General features: G+C 34.6%; 1 protein-coding gene across 3 annotated transcripts in view; it reads right to left on the bottom strand.

Moving 5' to 3' along the window:
• GRHL2 (grainyhead like transcription factor 2) overlaps positions 1–15,561 on the bottom strand; it is a 208,946-nt gene that overhangs the window by 13,483 nt on the left and 179,902 nt on the right. For 2 of the 3 annotated variants that reach the window (XM_003760308.4, XM_023496424.2), the window contains exons 12-13: positions 11,469–11,500; positions 4,668–4,762 (exon numbers count right to left, since the gene is read on the bottom strand). In XM_003760308.4, the coding sequence (XP_003760356.3) occupies positions 4,668–4,762; positions 11,469–11,500 (127 nt within the window). The remainder of the gene's footprint in view (positions 1–4,667; positions 4,763–11,468; positions 11,501–15,561) is intronic. The other variant, XM_023496425.2, reaches the window with a different exon arrangement.

Below are 15,561 nucleotides of genomic sequence, written 5' to 3'. Positions count from 1 at the left end.
AGATGAGAAAACTGAAGTCTACAAACTAAGCAATTTGGCCAAAATCAAACAGCTATTTAGTGGCAGAACTGGGTTTGGAACCTTAGTCTCCTCACACAGTTCAGGGTTCTCTCCACAATACCATATATTTCAATCCATCCTTCTATGTTTCAAATTCAGCAGTTACACTGTGGCTCAACTCTCCCAAGATTCTGGAGAATTTGATTTTCAGATAAAACTTACTGGTCCTAAATTTATTGCCTTTATTCTCTTCCCCAGTGATATGACTCATGCTTCCTATTTCAGAAGAAAGAAGAGGTGAAATTAAAAAAGAACAACAAAAAGTACAAAAATCAGTAGTATGTACAATTAAAAAAAACTGTTCAGGTCCTAATCCCAACTACAATGAGGACATCACTTTGAAAGTTATGAATGTCCCTAGACCTGTCATTAGAAAGGGGTAAAGGAATGAAAAGACTCAGAACTAATATATAAATTCCTAAGTCCCAACATATAAAAGACTAACTTTGGAAAATGGAAATTTACTTGAAATACAGATGGACCCTGCTTGCATTTTATTCTGTTTTATACAGGATACTATATAGGAATATTTTTGAATTACCATTAATGAAAATTTATTTTCTTCTTCAAACAGAAAAAAAATAAGACAAATTGCAATAGACAAATCACACTTTCCCTACCACCTCCATCACCAAATATACACAGATTAATCTCATCAACAAATATTTTAGGAATATCATTTCATTTATTCTAAAAAAAAGGATCTAAGTAATTATGGAAATATGTATAGAAGAATTACACATGTTTAACATATATTGGATTAGTTGCTGCTTAGGGGAAGGAGATGGGGAGAAGGAAGGAAGAAAAAATTTTTTTGGAACACAAGGTTTTTCAAGGACCAGTGTTGAAAACTATTTATGCATGTGTTTTGAAAATAAAAAGATTTATATAAAAAGATCTAAAAAGATTAATTAAACTAATGATTAGTGAATTAAATAAGGGGAGCCAAAGGAAACAAGTAGTTACTAAGCAACTACTATAAGCCAAGTACTGTGTTAAGGAGTTATCAAATATTATCTCATTTAATGTTCACAATAACTCTAGAAAGTAAATGCTGTTGTTATTCCCATATCACAGATGAAGAGACTAAGGCAAATAGAGATGACATAATTTGCTTAACGTCTAGCAAATGTGAGAGATCAGATTTTAATTCAAGTCATTCCAACTCTAGGTCCAACTCTTTATCCACTGCCTTGCCTAGATGCCAATTCACATTGAGTCACAGTTCACAAACTGTTAGGGGTGGATGGGAACCTTTATAATCACCTACTGGTCCAAATATGTCTGTTTTATAGATGAGAAAACTAAGGCCTTGATCAAAGGCTGAATTGTTATTGAAACAGAAGGAAATAAATACACATGTAGGTTATAGAAGGCATTTAATTAAATCACATGAGAAAATAACTTGAAAACTAGTTTTGAATAAATGGGAGGTAAAGTCATTATATGCCTATTGAAGGGAACATTTATGCTGATGCATTCCTTTGGGATTTATATGATTTCCTAAATCGTAACAGACCCACAAGGAAGGTTGTGGGCAACAGGAGAAAGGCAGTATCTTTTTGAGTCGAAGGATATGAATTCAAATTCTGACTTTCCTACATACTGCCTCAGTCACTTTAAGTTTTATTTCTCTCTCTTTTCTCACTGTAAAAAAAAATGAGGCAGTTGAACTAAGGTTTCTTCCAGCTTTAGATCTCTGATCCTAAGACAGAACACAGAAATGATGCCCTATCATAATGGACAAAGTTTCCTCTGTTTTGACCAGGGGTCTTTTAAAGCCTCAGCCTCTAACATGCCACTGTTAATACTATCTCTGGTGTCACTGTAAAGGGTTAAATGAAACATCCAATCATTGAATCTAATCATCCTGCTCAGTTGGCACAGAACCAAAGAGCAAGGTTGTTCAGATGTTCTCCTGCTGAGTGTGTTGACAGCTGAGCCTTGACATCCTGGGTCTATGAAGCTCTCCCTGCTGTTTTCTTAGGGAGCTAGGGCTTTATTAACTAGGGTTGTATGACAGGATAATAGCCATAATGACAATTCTAACAACAACAACAACATCAGGAAGAATCCCTCCATCATGGGACATTGGGCACCACAGGCAACTTCATCCTGCTCAGTGGGAAAGGATCCCAGTTGTCCTAGAAGGAACCATGCCTATAAGTAAGTATCAAGACAATGCTAACAATAGCTACAATTATGATAATAGTTCCTTTCAGAACTAATCTACACTCAAGAGTTTCCAAGGGGTAAACAACAGATAACTTCATGGAGCCTGGCCAGGGTAACTGCACATTTGCATGAGGAATGAGTGGCCAACCTGTTCGAGAGTAACAGTCAGACGGTGTTGCTGGCAACCAGCTGCTGGAATTTGTTCCTATCCATACTCCTCCCCTTCCTTCAAAACTTTTCTTGCTGTGAAAATATTTTTCTCCTGAGTGTTGGTTATGGTACCCACATCTGTGATGCTGAAGATTTAGGGTTTCAGTCTTTCTCTATCTCCATCACTTTGACAAAACATTTTAAAAATTGCATCAATACATAACACAAAGATGCTTTTTTACCCCTTTGTGTTTGTTTCAGGGTTTATACATGAATCTCTAGTGGGTCAAATGATGATGTAGGCCTCCCCTTTACAGAAAGAAGCACTGTATGGGGATGAATGCCATGGTTAAATTCCTGTGAGTGACCTTTATAATTACAATAGTATAACTTATTTTTATTAACAATAATTATCAAGTATTTGTTTTTTATTTTAGATATATTTGTTATTAGTACTAACTCATACCAGAGGGGATATAGGTTAAACAGGTCTGTATGACCTTTTTGGTAATCTAATGCCCCTCTCCTCCAATAGGTATGTTGCTCTGAGATTTTAACCAACTATACCATTAAAATGTATTATATTACATGAAGAAACAAACAAAGACCTTCTGATTGTAAAAGCTTAGGATAAAAAATGGCAGATTTCCCCCCTTAGGAACTGGAACAAACAGTAGGTCATGTTATGGCATTAGATTTTATGGATCATAGGCTTATGGAGACTGAAAGGGATCTTACAGATCATGAATATATAAAATGAGAAACTGAGATCCAGAGAGTTTAATGCTATATAGCAATAGAACTAGTTACAGAGCCAGGTTTAGGATCCACATATCTGGTTTTTTAGTCTAGAGCTATTCTTACAACATACTGATGTAAACATTTTCAGGAGTCTAAATAAAAGGTGCTCAGCTTGCCCAGTTCAGGAAAATCACAAGAAAAAGGGCTTGGTTTGTCTGTCAGCAAATCCCCCTAAATTTATCTAAACAGAATTGGGAAATTTAGAGAGAAAAGCTTTGCATGGGGGAATTTTTGAGCTTTCATTGTTAATCCCTTCACAGAACAGCAAAAAGGAGAAGTAAATTAAGCTATAAATAGCACCAGAGTTTGGATAGTTACTTTCCACAGTTGGAAAGAAATCACCAAAAGTTGAGTAGTTCTCTTTATTAAACATGCTGAATCACAAGGACATGGAGAGGTCACCTAGTCATGACTGCCTTAATGTCCTCATACTGGGTTTATCTATATGATTTTTTAAAAAGGCAAAAAATATCCTTCTGTAACTTCTTTTGAAAATCAGTTTCAGAACTGACCAGCTTCCATTGTCAGGAATGCTTCATTAAGACTAAGCTAAACCCCACCTGCTATAGTGGTTCCAGAAAATCTCTACAGCAAAGTTTCTTAAACTGGGGATCTCGTATGGAGTCTCATAACTGAATATGGATGTAGTGAAATTATGATTTATTATCAGTAAATGCTTGGTTTGAATTCCTACATTATATACCTATATCCTCGGGGTCATATAAAATTTACTCAGGTGAAAAGGGTCACAAGTAGAAAAAGTTTAAGAAGATTTGCTCCACAGAGGTTGTGATTCAATTCACAAATGACCACCCAAAAGTTGTAAGTTAAGAAACCAATATTCAAATACTATAGGCAGAGGTCAAAAAGCAAAGACCAAAAGTCAATAAGCAGAGACCATAACCCCAGTGGCAGGTTAAAGATATTTTGGTATCTTGGACTTGAGTGAGATTAGGCTTGCCTCCAGGGAAATCAGGTCCATGGGGTGACCTGCATATTGAATTATTACTAGAAGGAATAATCAAAAGCATTGTTATGGACATAGTTTGAAACTTTCCAATTTGCTTAAGCAACTTTGAGTCAGTCAGATCTATTTACAAATGATATTCAGGTCCCCTGAGACTGAATTTTTCCCCATGTTTAATACAGATGAATACTTTAAGTGTTTTTGTTGTTGTTGTTGTTGTTTTCATTTAAAAATAATTAGCAAGTTTAAAATCCTGTTGCTTCATATAGTACCATAGAATTTCCCTAGTGTAGATGTATGTGTAATGACAGTTTTATTATATTCTTGAACCTATTTTCCTTAGGTCATCCTATGTGGCCCAAGTGGTCAGTGTTTTACTAAGAACCAGACCCATAAATGACTGAAAAGACTGAGCTATGGTGAGTGTTGTTCCTGGTAAACTCAGATGGGTGAATGTGAACTGCTATAACCATAGTGACGATGATGGATCATGGTGTCTTTATCTGTCAAGTACCTCTCTTCATTCCTTCTTCTTTCATCTGCTTAGAAGGTGGTGGTCCAAACTCCTCCTCCATTGGCCGGAACATCCTTTTAACAAGGACACTGCTACTAGAAAAGAACATAAGCAATTTATTGATAAAACATACAGAGAATGATTAAACAAAAGCATTTGAAATGATAATATCCTAAGTAATAGGTTTGTTTTGGGATTTTTTGGTATCCCTCTCCATCTCCATCCAAGGATGAGGAGCAGGACTGCCAAAGGGATGAAAGTTTCATTTCTTTAACAAATGGCTGGTATGAAAAAAAAGGAATTCAATCCTCAGCCTTTTGGGAATTCTTGGGATCAGGCACAACTAAGAAAGAAGGTAGAACATGTTGAATGCAGGAGGGGAAGAGGACAATGAGGAGAAAGAAGAGCAGGGACATATACTAACTAGTAGAGAGTTGCCATTTTGTGCATAGCAGAAACACACGCCTATTGCAGCATTACATGTAGCTCAGAAGCCAGAGTAGAAAAGATTGCTCCCAGAATGGGGTCTTTTTGAACATTACTGGTACAAAGAAACCTACAAAAAGCAACAATCAAACCATGGTAGTAGAAGTGGAACACTAATGTAAATTATATCTAGGTATGCTCTAAAAAGTATTCTATTAGTATTAGGACTCAACAATGGTACATGGAAGGTCCTCAATAATATGAAATGATGGTGAATGATAATAATAGAAAAAGTCATTCTCTCACTTCTTAAGTAAGAAATTGAAAATTAAGGCTCAGAAAAAACATCAATGATAGATAATAATTTTCATTTATAGATAGCACATTAAAGTTCACTAGGTACTATGCTCTTAACAACTTATGAGATAGGTAATAATATGAATTCTCTTATTTCTATTTAATAGCTAAGGACAAGGCTCAAAGGTGGATTAAGAAATGACAAGAATAGCAAATATATAGACCCAAGATGTGAACCCAGTTTTCCTGACACAGGACCAGCATTCATTCCATGGTGCCTGTCACCAATATCAGAGAGCAGAAAACATCAGAAAGTCCTGATTGGATGAGGAAAGTTTGCCCCATTCTCACTAGCAGTCAGAAATATAGTCACAAGGACAGGCTTATTCCATCAAATAGTTTGAAATCAATCTGCAGAAGCCTAGTAAGTTACATAATTACCCTTTTAAGATATAGAAAATCCAGTCTTATGGTTATTAATGGTCAATCAATTTCTTGTTGCTAAATAGAAAATTTATTCCTTGATGCTTTTCTTTGCTGGTTGGGATCTCGACTTTTTAATAATTAAACCTGCTTTATACTTTCTTAGACCTGCTGATTTCTGATCAATTTTTCCAGATATAAATATACGGTTTTCCCACTATCTGGATTTTGCCAACTTGTTATTACAAGAACATCTTGAATTATTATTATGAATAATAGCATTTATATAGCATTTTAAGATTTACAAAAACTCTACATGTGTTACTGCATGTAATTCTCAAAGCAACCCTATGAGGTCAATGTTATTATTATCTCTATTTAGAGATAAGGGAATTGAAGCTGAAAAACATTAAGTGGTTTGCCCAAATTCACACAGCCAATAAATCTGAGGCAAGATTTTAACTGAGGACTTTCTAATTTCAAGTCCTCTCACCTTGATACCTCAATGTGCTTTTAATTTGTCATATCTTTAATCCTTCAAGATGCTTGCTAGACCTTCAAAATCTACTATCCTGGGCATCCCAAGGCATTGCTGCCTCCATTGTAAAGGTGCAAAAACTTAGGATCTGAGAATTTTAGGGTCTTATCAATTAAGAACATAGTTAAGTCAGCAAATAATCCAGGATACAGTTCAAGCTCAGTCTTAGATGATTTTATGATTTCTGTGATTCCAAAAAGTATTGTTGGTTTTATAGCCTTACAATGTTTTCCCACTGTGCTCATGATGAAAGAGGTTAGGCTTAATAAAATTTTAATATTTTGCATCGTGGCTTGCTGGTTCTTAATTTTAGTTTTTCAAAAGAAAATGTAATTCTAGGATTAAGGGGATGCCACAGACACTTTTACAACTGGATTTCAGCAAGGCATTTGGCAAAGGCTCAGATTATGTCCTTATATACAAGAGAAGACAAATATAGACTAGATGATAGTATATTTTAGTGGATTTGAAGCTGACTGAATGACTGAGCCCAAATAGTAACCATTATAGATTAATGCCAATCTGGAGAAAAGTATACCATAGAGTGCCATAGGAATCTGACTTCATTTCATTCAACAATTTTTTTCAATGATTTTCAGGAAGGCTGAGATGGCATGCTTATCAAATTTGTGGATAACAGAAATTCAGGAATCATAGCTTACCATATTGGATAACAAAGTCAGAATCCCAAAAGATCTCAGTAATAAGTCAAATCTTATAAGATAAAATTTAATTGTAATGAGTCTTATGATCTTTTTTTTTAAGAAGCAACCATACAAGTAGAAAATGAAGGAATTATGACTGGATGACAGTGTGGTGGAGAGCTAGGTTGTTTTAGTTTTTGGTGAGTTATAAGCTCAACATGATTAGTAGTGTGACCTGGAAGTCTAATATCATACCAGGCTATGAGGAAGGGTATAATATTTCTGTCGAATAACTGAGGAGATACAGTATTGCTGTACTTAGCCTTGATTAGATCACATCATAAGAACTGTGTTTAGTCTGACATTCTAATTTGAGAATGACACTGAGAATCTAGAGCATATCCAAAGGCAGGAAATCTGGATGTGATGGGGAGGTAGTGAAGACCATGCTATTAGTAGTGTAAGCTCCCTATGCAGTCAGATTTTTTTTCTTTTTCCACTCTTTTCCTTTTGCTTATTTTTTTCTACTCCCCTTCTTCTCTAATGTGGTAGAGGTATTCTGTAATGGCTCAAAAGAGTTAATCTATCTTCTCCATGAGTAACTTAATACCCAGATGGAATTTCTGCATTTTGGAGAACCTAGCTCATTAAACTTAGTAGGGCAAAAAAGCTAAGGCTGGGATTCTGTAGGAAAAGTCAAACTGAGCATTTCCTGTATTATTTCAAAAAGCACCTAACAATCCTTGGTGATTTTATTAGGGTATGGGTGACTGGTTGCCAGTTGCTTTCCACTCCCATGTCCCCTTGAATTTCCTTTTTTAATTGCATTCATTATTGCTGAAGCATCTGTGTGAACAGCATTTTCAGTGATGAGAGAGTCCCTACGTTATGACAGTGCCTCACTAGGAGGTCTCTCGGGGAAAGACTTGAGTGTTCTGGTATGGGAATCTCATATCACCAGCTGGAAGTAAGGCTGGGTGTTAATGCAAATCATAAAATGACATGCTATAATTCATGGAGATTGGTGACAGTATAAAACATAGCATTTTGTTCTCATTTTAATGATAGTATTGTTGCGTTTAACAAGGAAAGTCAAATATAGAGAATTTGTTAGGAAAGCTGATTTCAATACCTTTAAAATAAATGTTCTGCTCAAGCCAGCAAAGGCCTGGGTTTTGAAAGATTAATTCTTCAGGTGGCCACCAGACTGATCCAATTGTAAATGTCAATAGAGAATCCCCAACATTCTAAGAATTGAGCAAGAAAAGTCCCAAGTCTCTGAGATTTGAGACGTGATATTTGAGTAAATCATTGAACCTCTCAATGAAGGAGAATAAAGTTAACCCCATGGTGTGGAAATAAAAGAGAATCATGTTTGATGTCCACTTTTCTGATTTACTGATATGAGCTGCTTGATCAGCCTCTGGACATTTTTTATGAGGAAGTTTGGTATAATAGAAAGAAGTGTGGGACTTGGAGGCAAGGGAAACCTGGGATCAAATCCAACTTCTTCTATTTTTTAGCTGTGTAACCATAGGAAAATCACTTAACTTCTCAGATCCTGTTTCCTCATTTGTAAAATGGGTATGATCATAATTTTTAGCATCCAACTCCTTAGGTTGCTTTAAGTATTAGTGAGAAAATGTAAAATGTCAAATATCTATAGAGCACATTAGCATGTGCAGAAGAATGTGGATGGAGATTAAAACTAAATATGTAAAGCACCTTAGCATCTAATAAAAATAGGGTGAAAGCAACCAGGAAACTCCAGGGTGACATAGAAAAAGTGGTTGATATATCTGAAAATGGTCTGATGTTCTGAAGCACAAATTTCAGAGATAGGTTTGTATCCCTCATGCCTAGCACAGTATGTAGCACAGAGAAGGCATTTAATAAATGTTTATTAATTAATGAGAGATAAGACTAGGGGCTGGGGGAAAAGAATAGATGTATTCACAAAGAATCCTGAGTTTATTTCTCAGAGTACTGAGAGTGAGGCAATAGTAAAAAAGAATATCCTCTAGGTCCAGACCTAAGATTTCATTGGATCATTTAATTTCTCATGAGCAAATCCAACACAGATCTGCAACTTATATTCTTTTAAAGTTTTTTAGGAAAGAGGATTACTGAAAGGTTAAATTATTTGTCTGAGGACTCACAAGCCAATAGATAGAAAAGACAGGACTTGAACTCAGATCTTCCCATACCTATTATGGCTCCTAGATCCTATTCTCCATTGTTTTCTGCATCAAGGGTGTTAACAGTACTAATCACACTTTGCTATTAAAACTAATCATAAATAATGGGTAAACAGATAAGTGGATAGAAAATATAGATACCAAACAGATAAACTTGGATATAGATTATTGATGAAAGCCCTAGAGGTAAATAGCTAGAGGTCTGTGTACAAATCTTGACTTTGTAACTAACTAGATGTGTGATTTTAGTCATGTCACTTAACTCCAGTGAACCTCAATTTCTTCATCTGAAAATAAGAATAATCATATCTGTCCCAAAACTCAAACTCAATTTCAATTCCAAAATTATAAGTTGGATAAAGTCATGTGGGGAAAGACAAGGAAAATGAGGTAGAGATTTAGTTAGCATAAGGTTATTATGGGCTGAAATGTGATGGAGCTACTGAAAGCATTAGAATTAATGGATATTTCTTTTCTAGATCACAGAAACCAGAAGTACTGTACCTAGTTTTGGTTATCACGTTTGAAGAGAGGTATTGACAATTAGCCACAGTAGGAAGGTAATCAGGGTGATAAGGAGTATGCAAATCTCCTCTTAGAAGACTCCAGTTACAGATGTTCGTCCCCAAAGAGAGAAGGCTTAGGGTACTTAGGATAGTTTTTTGCAAATATTTAAAAGTTGTCTGGCAGAAGAGTGATTAAGCTGATGGTTTGTGGATTAAAAGGGCAAAATGAGGACAGGAAAGGTGAGAAGAGAGACAGACAGATAGACAGACAAATACAGAGACATAGAGACACAGGGACAGAGAGAGAGATAAATGAAACAGACAGCAAGAGAAAGACAGAGATGAGAGATAGAGATAAGAAAGATACATGAAAGAGCAAGAGAAATGAGACACACAAACACACATACACACACAGAGAAACAGAGAGACAGAGACAGAGAAAGAAAGAAAGAAATATTGTATTGTGGCTATACATAAGAAAGAACTTTCTCACATTTATAGGTCACCAGTATTATAATGTGCTGACACATGAGGAAGTGATCTCCACTCCTATCAGTGGAAATCATCATGCAAGATGCTAGATGATCAGAGATGCAGAAATGATTCCTCTAAAGTCCCTTCCAACTTTTAAGCTTCTATGGTTCTAAGAAATGAAATAATGAAGACTATGGTACTTGGAAAGTATAAAATGCTATATAAATGCTATAATGGTAATAAATGATAATAATAAAATCTGGAATTCTTTGTTACCACTACTTGCTTTTTCCTCTCTTCAAAAAAAAAAAAAAAAAAAAAAGTGAAGCTCCTTCCACTCTCTTACTGACTTCCTGGAAACAGTCATCAATGAAAGTCTAGAATCTCCTAAAAGGGCAAAGAACTAAGTTCACTTGCCCAGGATCTTGGCAGAAAGAGAAGAGTTTCTCTGCTTTTGTTGCCTTTGTAGAACAGAAAATTAAACTATGGCATGGGTGAAATAGACAGGTACCTTTGTTTTTTAGTGACAAATAAAAATACTTAAGACTATTTCCACTCTCTAACTTTACTTTATCCTCTTTTCTACTTCACCCACAATTCACTAATTAATATCCCTGAAATGGAGGGTGCTTATATGTGAGAGAGATGTTAAAGATAATCTAATGACTATTTGCATTTTAAGAAGTATTATTCATAAAGTACTTGGCATTCTGATTGTGCAGGAATGACAAATGCTTATCCCATGCTCAAATAAAGTAGGGTGGATGAGCTTAGATGAGCAGAAGATCCAAGTGATTCCCTTCCTTCCTGTCTTCCTTTGGTACCATGAAGTGTCAGTCATAAGCAACTTGAGGCCAGGGATTGTATTTTTTTTTTCATCTTTTTGATTCAGCACCTAGCACAGTGCCTTGCACCAAATAAATAATTGATGAAATCTACAATGTAATCTAAATACCATTCAGAACAATCACATTCTCTGCTGCCTCTTCATTTTCCTTTAAGATTCTATTTGAAGAAGAAAGGCTGAGAAATTAGATCATCCAGGATAAAACAATAACAACACCACAATAACCCCAAGTTAGAGAGGAAAATAAGAAATATAAGAGTCAGAAGAGGAAAGGCTTGCCTCCCAAATGGTCATTAGTATCAACTCCATCAAAACTGGGAATCAAAAGCAAGAGTTGGAGAGTTTCCATCCCCTGCTAGAAATACACAGATGGAGCATTTTCACTGGCATGAACTAATTGTCCCTTATTTCCCTCCAAGCTTTGAAATGAAAGAACTAAATGTCTTACCCTTCTCGTTCATCATCAGTGTTGTAGTATGCCTGCAGAAAAAAAAAAAAAAAACAGGTTTACTTTACCCCAGCCCTATTATCCCAACTGAAAGAACATCATTCAGAGAAGAGAGATGAAAATATGTTGTGTGAACCTCAATCTTCCCTAAAATTCTCTCTCTTCCCCTTTCTCATAAAAGGCAAAACTTAAGCATAGCATGTATACATGTTTTTCTTTAAATATAAATCTAAACAGAACGATAATAATTACCCTCCCCCTGAAAAAAATTATATCTTAATGAAAAAACATTTAAAACCTAAATATTTTATACTGTACAGAATTATTTTAAATGGATTATCTCAAACTATCTTTTCTTATAGGGTTTATCCAAAGTAGTTCTGGTTATGTTACCTAGAATTCTAAACAAATATTGTTTCAGATCTACTCTAGTCCAGATATTACTTGCTTTGTTAGGAGACTTTTTACAGAACAAGGTCTGTAAGCCACAAAAAATGGTAAAGTGAAGAGACTTTGGGTAAGTGTCTGTATACTCTGTGAGTAATGTATTTAAAAATCAATACCTGAAGGAATTGACTTCTGTATCAGCTGTGATTTGGGGTGAAAATGAAAACATGGACAGAAGGAGGGGCATATCCCCTGGACCCAGAGCATCAACTGCTGGCTTCTTAGATTATTCCTCAAGGAGAACAGAGGTTCCTGACATTCCTCAACAAGAAAAGCCCAAAGTCAGTTGCATTTGAATTGAGCAAGTTGACACTTGCACATGGTCTTCCTAATCACCAAGGAGACCTTCTAGATTAGGTTTGAGGGAAAATCAATTTTATTATGATGCTCATGAAAAAACAAGCAGAGTAGAAATGTCAGTGTATCATTAAAAAATTATGACAAATACTCAGATGGTTTTGTTTGCCTTTGTTGAGATTCTCTTTGTGAAGCAGAAATTATCATATGTGCCACAGATACTTGAGCTTTCAGGACCAAATAAATTAATGAAAACAAGACTACTTTACACATCCACTTCCTAATGATCTGTGATCCTTTTAACTGAGATATGACAAGATGCTTGCACAGGTCATCCACTTCTCATCTGATACCCAATCTACTTGTCAACTAAATCTACTTGAATTCTAGAATGCTTAAGTCACTGCTCCCTCATCAGCATTCTGGAAAGGGAAAGTCAGTGGTGGTTTGGAAACAAATCTTAATAATGGCTAGCAAGCCTAGAAGTTGTTCCATAACAAAACCTCAGATATCTTGAAGCTTTAGGGAATAAATTATTCATGATGATATTTTCCCCAGATAACTAAAGGTTATCCCTTTAAATGCTAGACTTTTTAAAATTTAACTTTTATTTTTTAACTGTTATCTTTTATAAACGTACACTATTCTTTCCTACCATCTTAAATAGGGCACATGGAACATAATTTAACTTTTTCTTGATGATTCAAGTTCCTTCTAATAAGCCTGGATCATTTTAATGAATCAAATAGGGCAATGAAGTGATCCCTAACAACAGAAAAGCTCCTGATATGAGCTTGCCTTGTGGCAGGGGATGATAGATTATCCTCTGTCATAAATGTACAGTCAAATAACTTACTAGGTAAAAACTCAACAATAAACAGACAACCTGTCCATCTCTATGCAAAATAAATTTGTAAATAAGAGAAACATCCTTTTCCAAAAGAGTCTTCTCACTCTACAAAAAAAAGTTATAATTGTCTATTTATCCTAATTATTCATGTTCTTAGATTTGTCAATTTTAAAACATTATCTGTGAATACTGCACTAAAGATCACAGGTACCTCCTAGTCATATTCACCAACTTTGTTCATGGAGTGTGAAAGGGAAACACTTGTCACCACTCTAATAATACCTGCTTGGGAGAAGATTAATTATAGAGACTGATCATTCTTTATCATTACCTGATAGCAAGTTGCAAACATGACACCAAGCCAAAACTTTCTCTAAAATTTTTGGTCACTTCTAATTCCCACTGTTCTCTTCTTCCTCTTCTTTCCTCCTATTTGCTTCTTTTATATTTCTTGTCTTCTATCATTCTTCCTATGGTTCTTAATTTTCATAAAAAGGTTGGTCTTCTATTGACATCACCAATTATATGCTCATGGCTTACATTTAAATAATAGACTATATAATATCTCTATATAGACTATAAACAATATTTTATAAATATTATAGCAGTATATACTATAGTGAAGTATATACATGTATACTATACTACTAATATATTGCTAATCTGCTATAAGCTATTATATACTATATAAACTATAGATTATATAATCTTCTGTAAACTATAATCTATAGGCTATTACCAACTATTGATTATTATATGTTTTATATATATGTTATACTATATAATATTTGTTATACATATTGCTCATATAATATTATAAATAATGTATGTTAGTATATTATTATATTATAATATATACCATTTTATATATACTATATAAAATAGAATCTGTGATATATAATATATACTATACTATAGAAAGTATATACAATTTTAATAATATACTACTAACCTATTATAGATTATAATATATAAACTGTAATTTGTAATCTACAGACTATATTTTATGTGTGTGTATATACGTGTGTGTGTGTGTGTGTGTGTGTGTGTGTGTATGTGTATGTGATATAGGCTACATAATATAACAATTTATTTTTCTGACTGTTTCCTGTTTTGTTAGTTTGTGCTTATGTGCCCAAGATCAGTTCTTTCACTACCACAGTTCTTCACCTCCCTGCTCCTTTCCCAGTTGCTTCTAGGGTCTAGGCTTCTTTTGGAAGCCTGAGGGTTGAAGAAAGTTGGTCTCAAGAGAATTGATGTGTTATGACTTTGTGGGTTTAGTCTAAAGAACCACAGCTTTAGTATCTGTGATCACTAAAATATTCTAAAGCTATTGCTGTCTCATCTTCTCAGAACTTTGATTACATTGGGTTTAGGGAAATCAAAAGAGGTAGCAGCTACAGCATTGCTTTGATGTAGAGGACCGATAGGCATAAGGGGTCATGTTTAGCCAAAATGTTCTGCTTTCCTTCTATCCCCAAATTCTTAATAATGGTCCCAAAACTATATCTTCTCCAATCATACTCTTGACCTACACATAAAAAATAAATTGTCTTTCTTCCTTTTACAATGCTTTATGACTTTTTAAATTACAAAGGTAAGTTGTCAAGGTAAAAGCTAGTATTTAGGGTTTTAACAGGAAACCAGAACTGTTAGTAAATAATAATAATGACAATTTCCCCACAATTGTTCCCTGTCTTAGACAGCATGAAGTGAGATTTTGTGATGGCAAAAAGATTGCAAACATGGACAGTCATTCTTTGTTTTAGTGTATAATATACTTCTGTCCTATACAGAGTCATGTAACTGAATTTAAACAATACTTAAGATAGGTTTAGAAAAACTCAAGAATGATTAAAAAAATTTTTTTAATGATTTATTTAAAAATACTGAATTCTTTTGTACCATTCAAACATTTTCCCTGATTAATAAATGAGCACCTGACTGGTGATGATGAAATGGATGATGATGAAAATGATAAATGATGAAGATGGTGAATGATGAAAATAGAAGCAAAAGTTTTGTTTCAACCTGGCTCTTTGCTTCTGAAAGACTGATACTTCTCTTTTCATGAGCCAACTCTAAACCTCTTCACTCCATTTCTAAATTCTCACTCACAAGGTTACCGTGTCATATAACTTAAAATGAGGTTTGGTGTGAGGATTATTTTGTTAAAGGCCCAGTATGAACTGTTGTGCTCCTATATTTGATTTAAAGGGCTCTTTATAATTGAATCTTCACTAATATCAGCTTGGTAAGGAAGAATTATGTTTCTAAAACATTTGGAAGACATATCCAGAAGACAAAGAATCGTTAAAAAAAAATAGTACACATTAACTCCTTCTTTCTCATTAAAATGAATTTTTTTTCTCATTAAAATTATTCCATTAGTCTGTGTTTCTTATAGTAACTATCTGTTTGACACTTTGGATTCTGACCCACTTACTTATGAGAAGAGCAGGAATTAATGAATGAAAAAACAAATGGAGAAATGTTCAG

This window comes from Sarcophilus harrisii, chromosome 1 (genome assembly GCF_902635505.1).
Source record: "Sarcophilus harrisii chromosome 1, mSarHar1.11, whole genome shotgun sequence".
In the NCBI taxonomy this organism is placed as follows: domain Eukaryota; kingdom Metazoa; phylum Chordata; class Mammalia; order Dasyuromorphia; family Dasyuridae; genus Sarcophilus; species Sarcophilus harrisii.
Note: the sequence above shows the minus strand (reverse complement) of the source record. Positions and strands in the feature narration are given on the sequence as shown.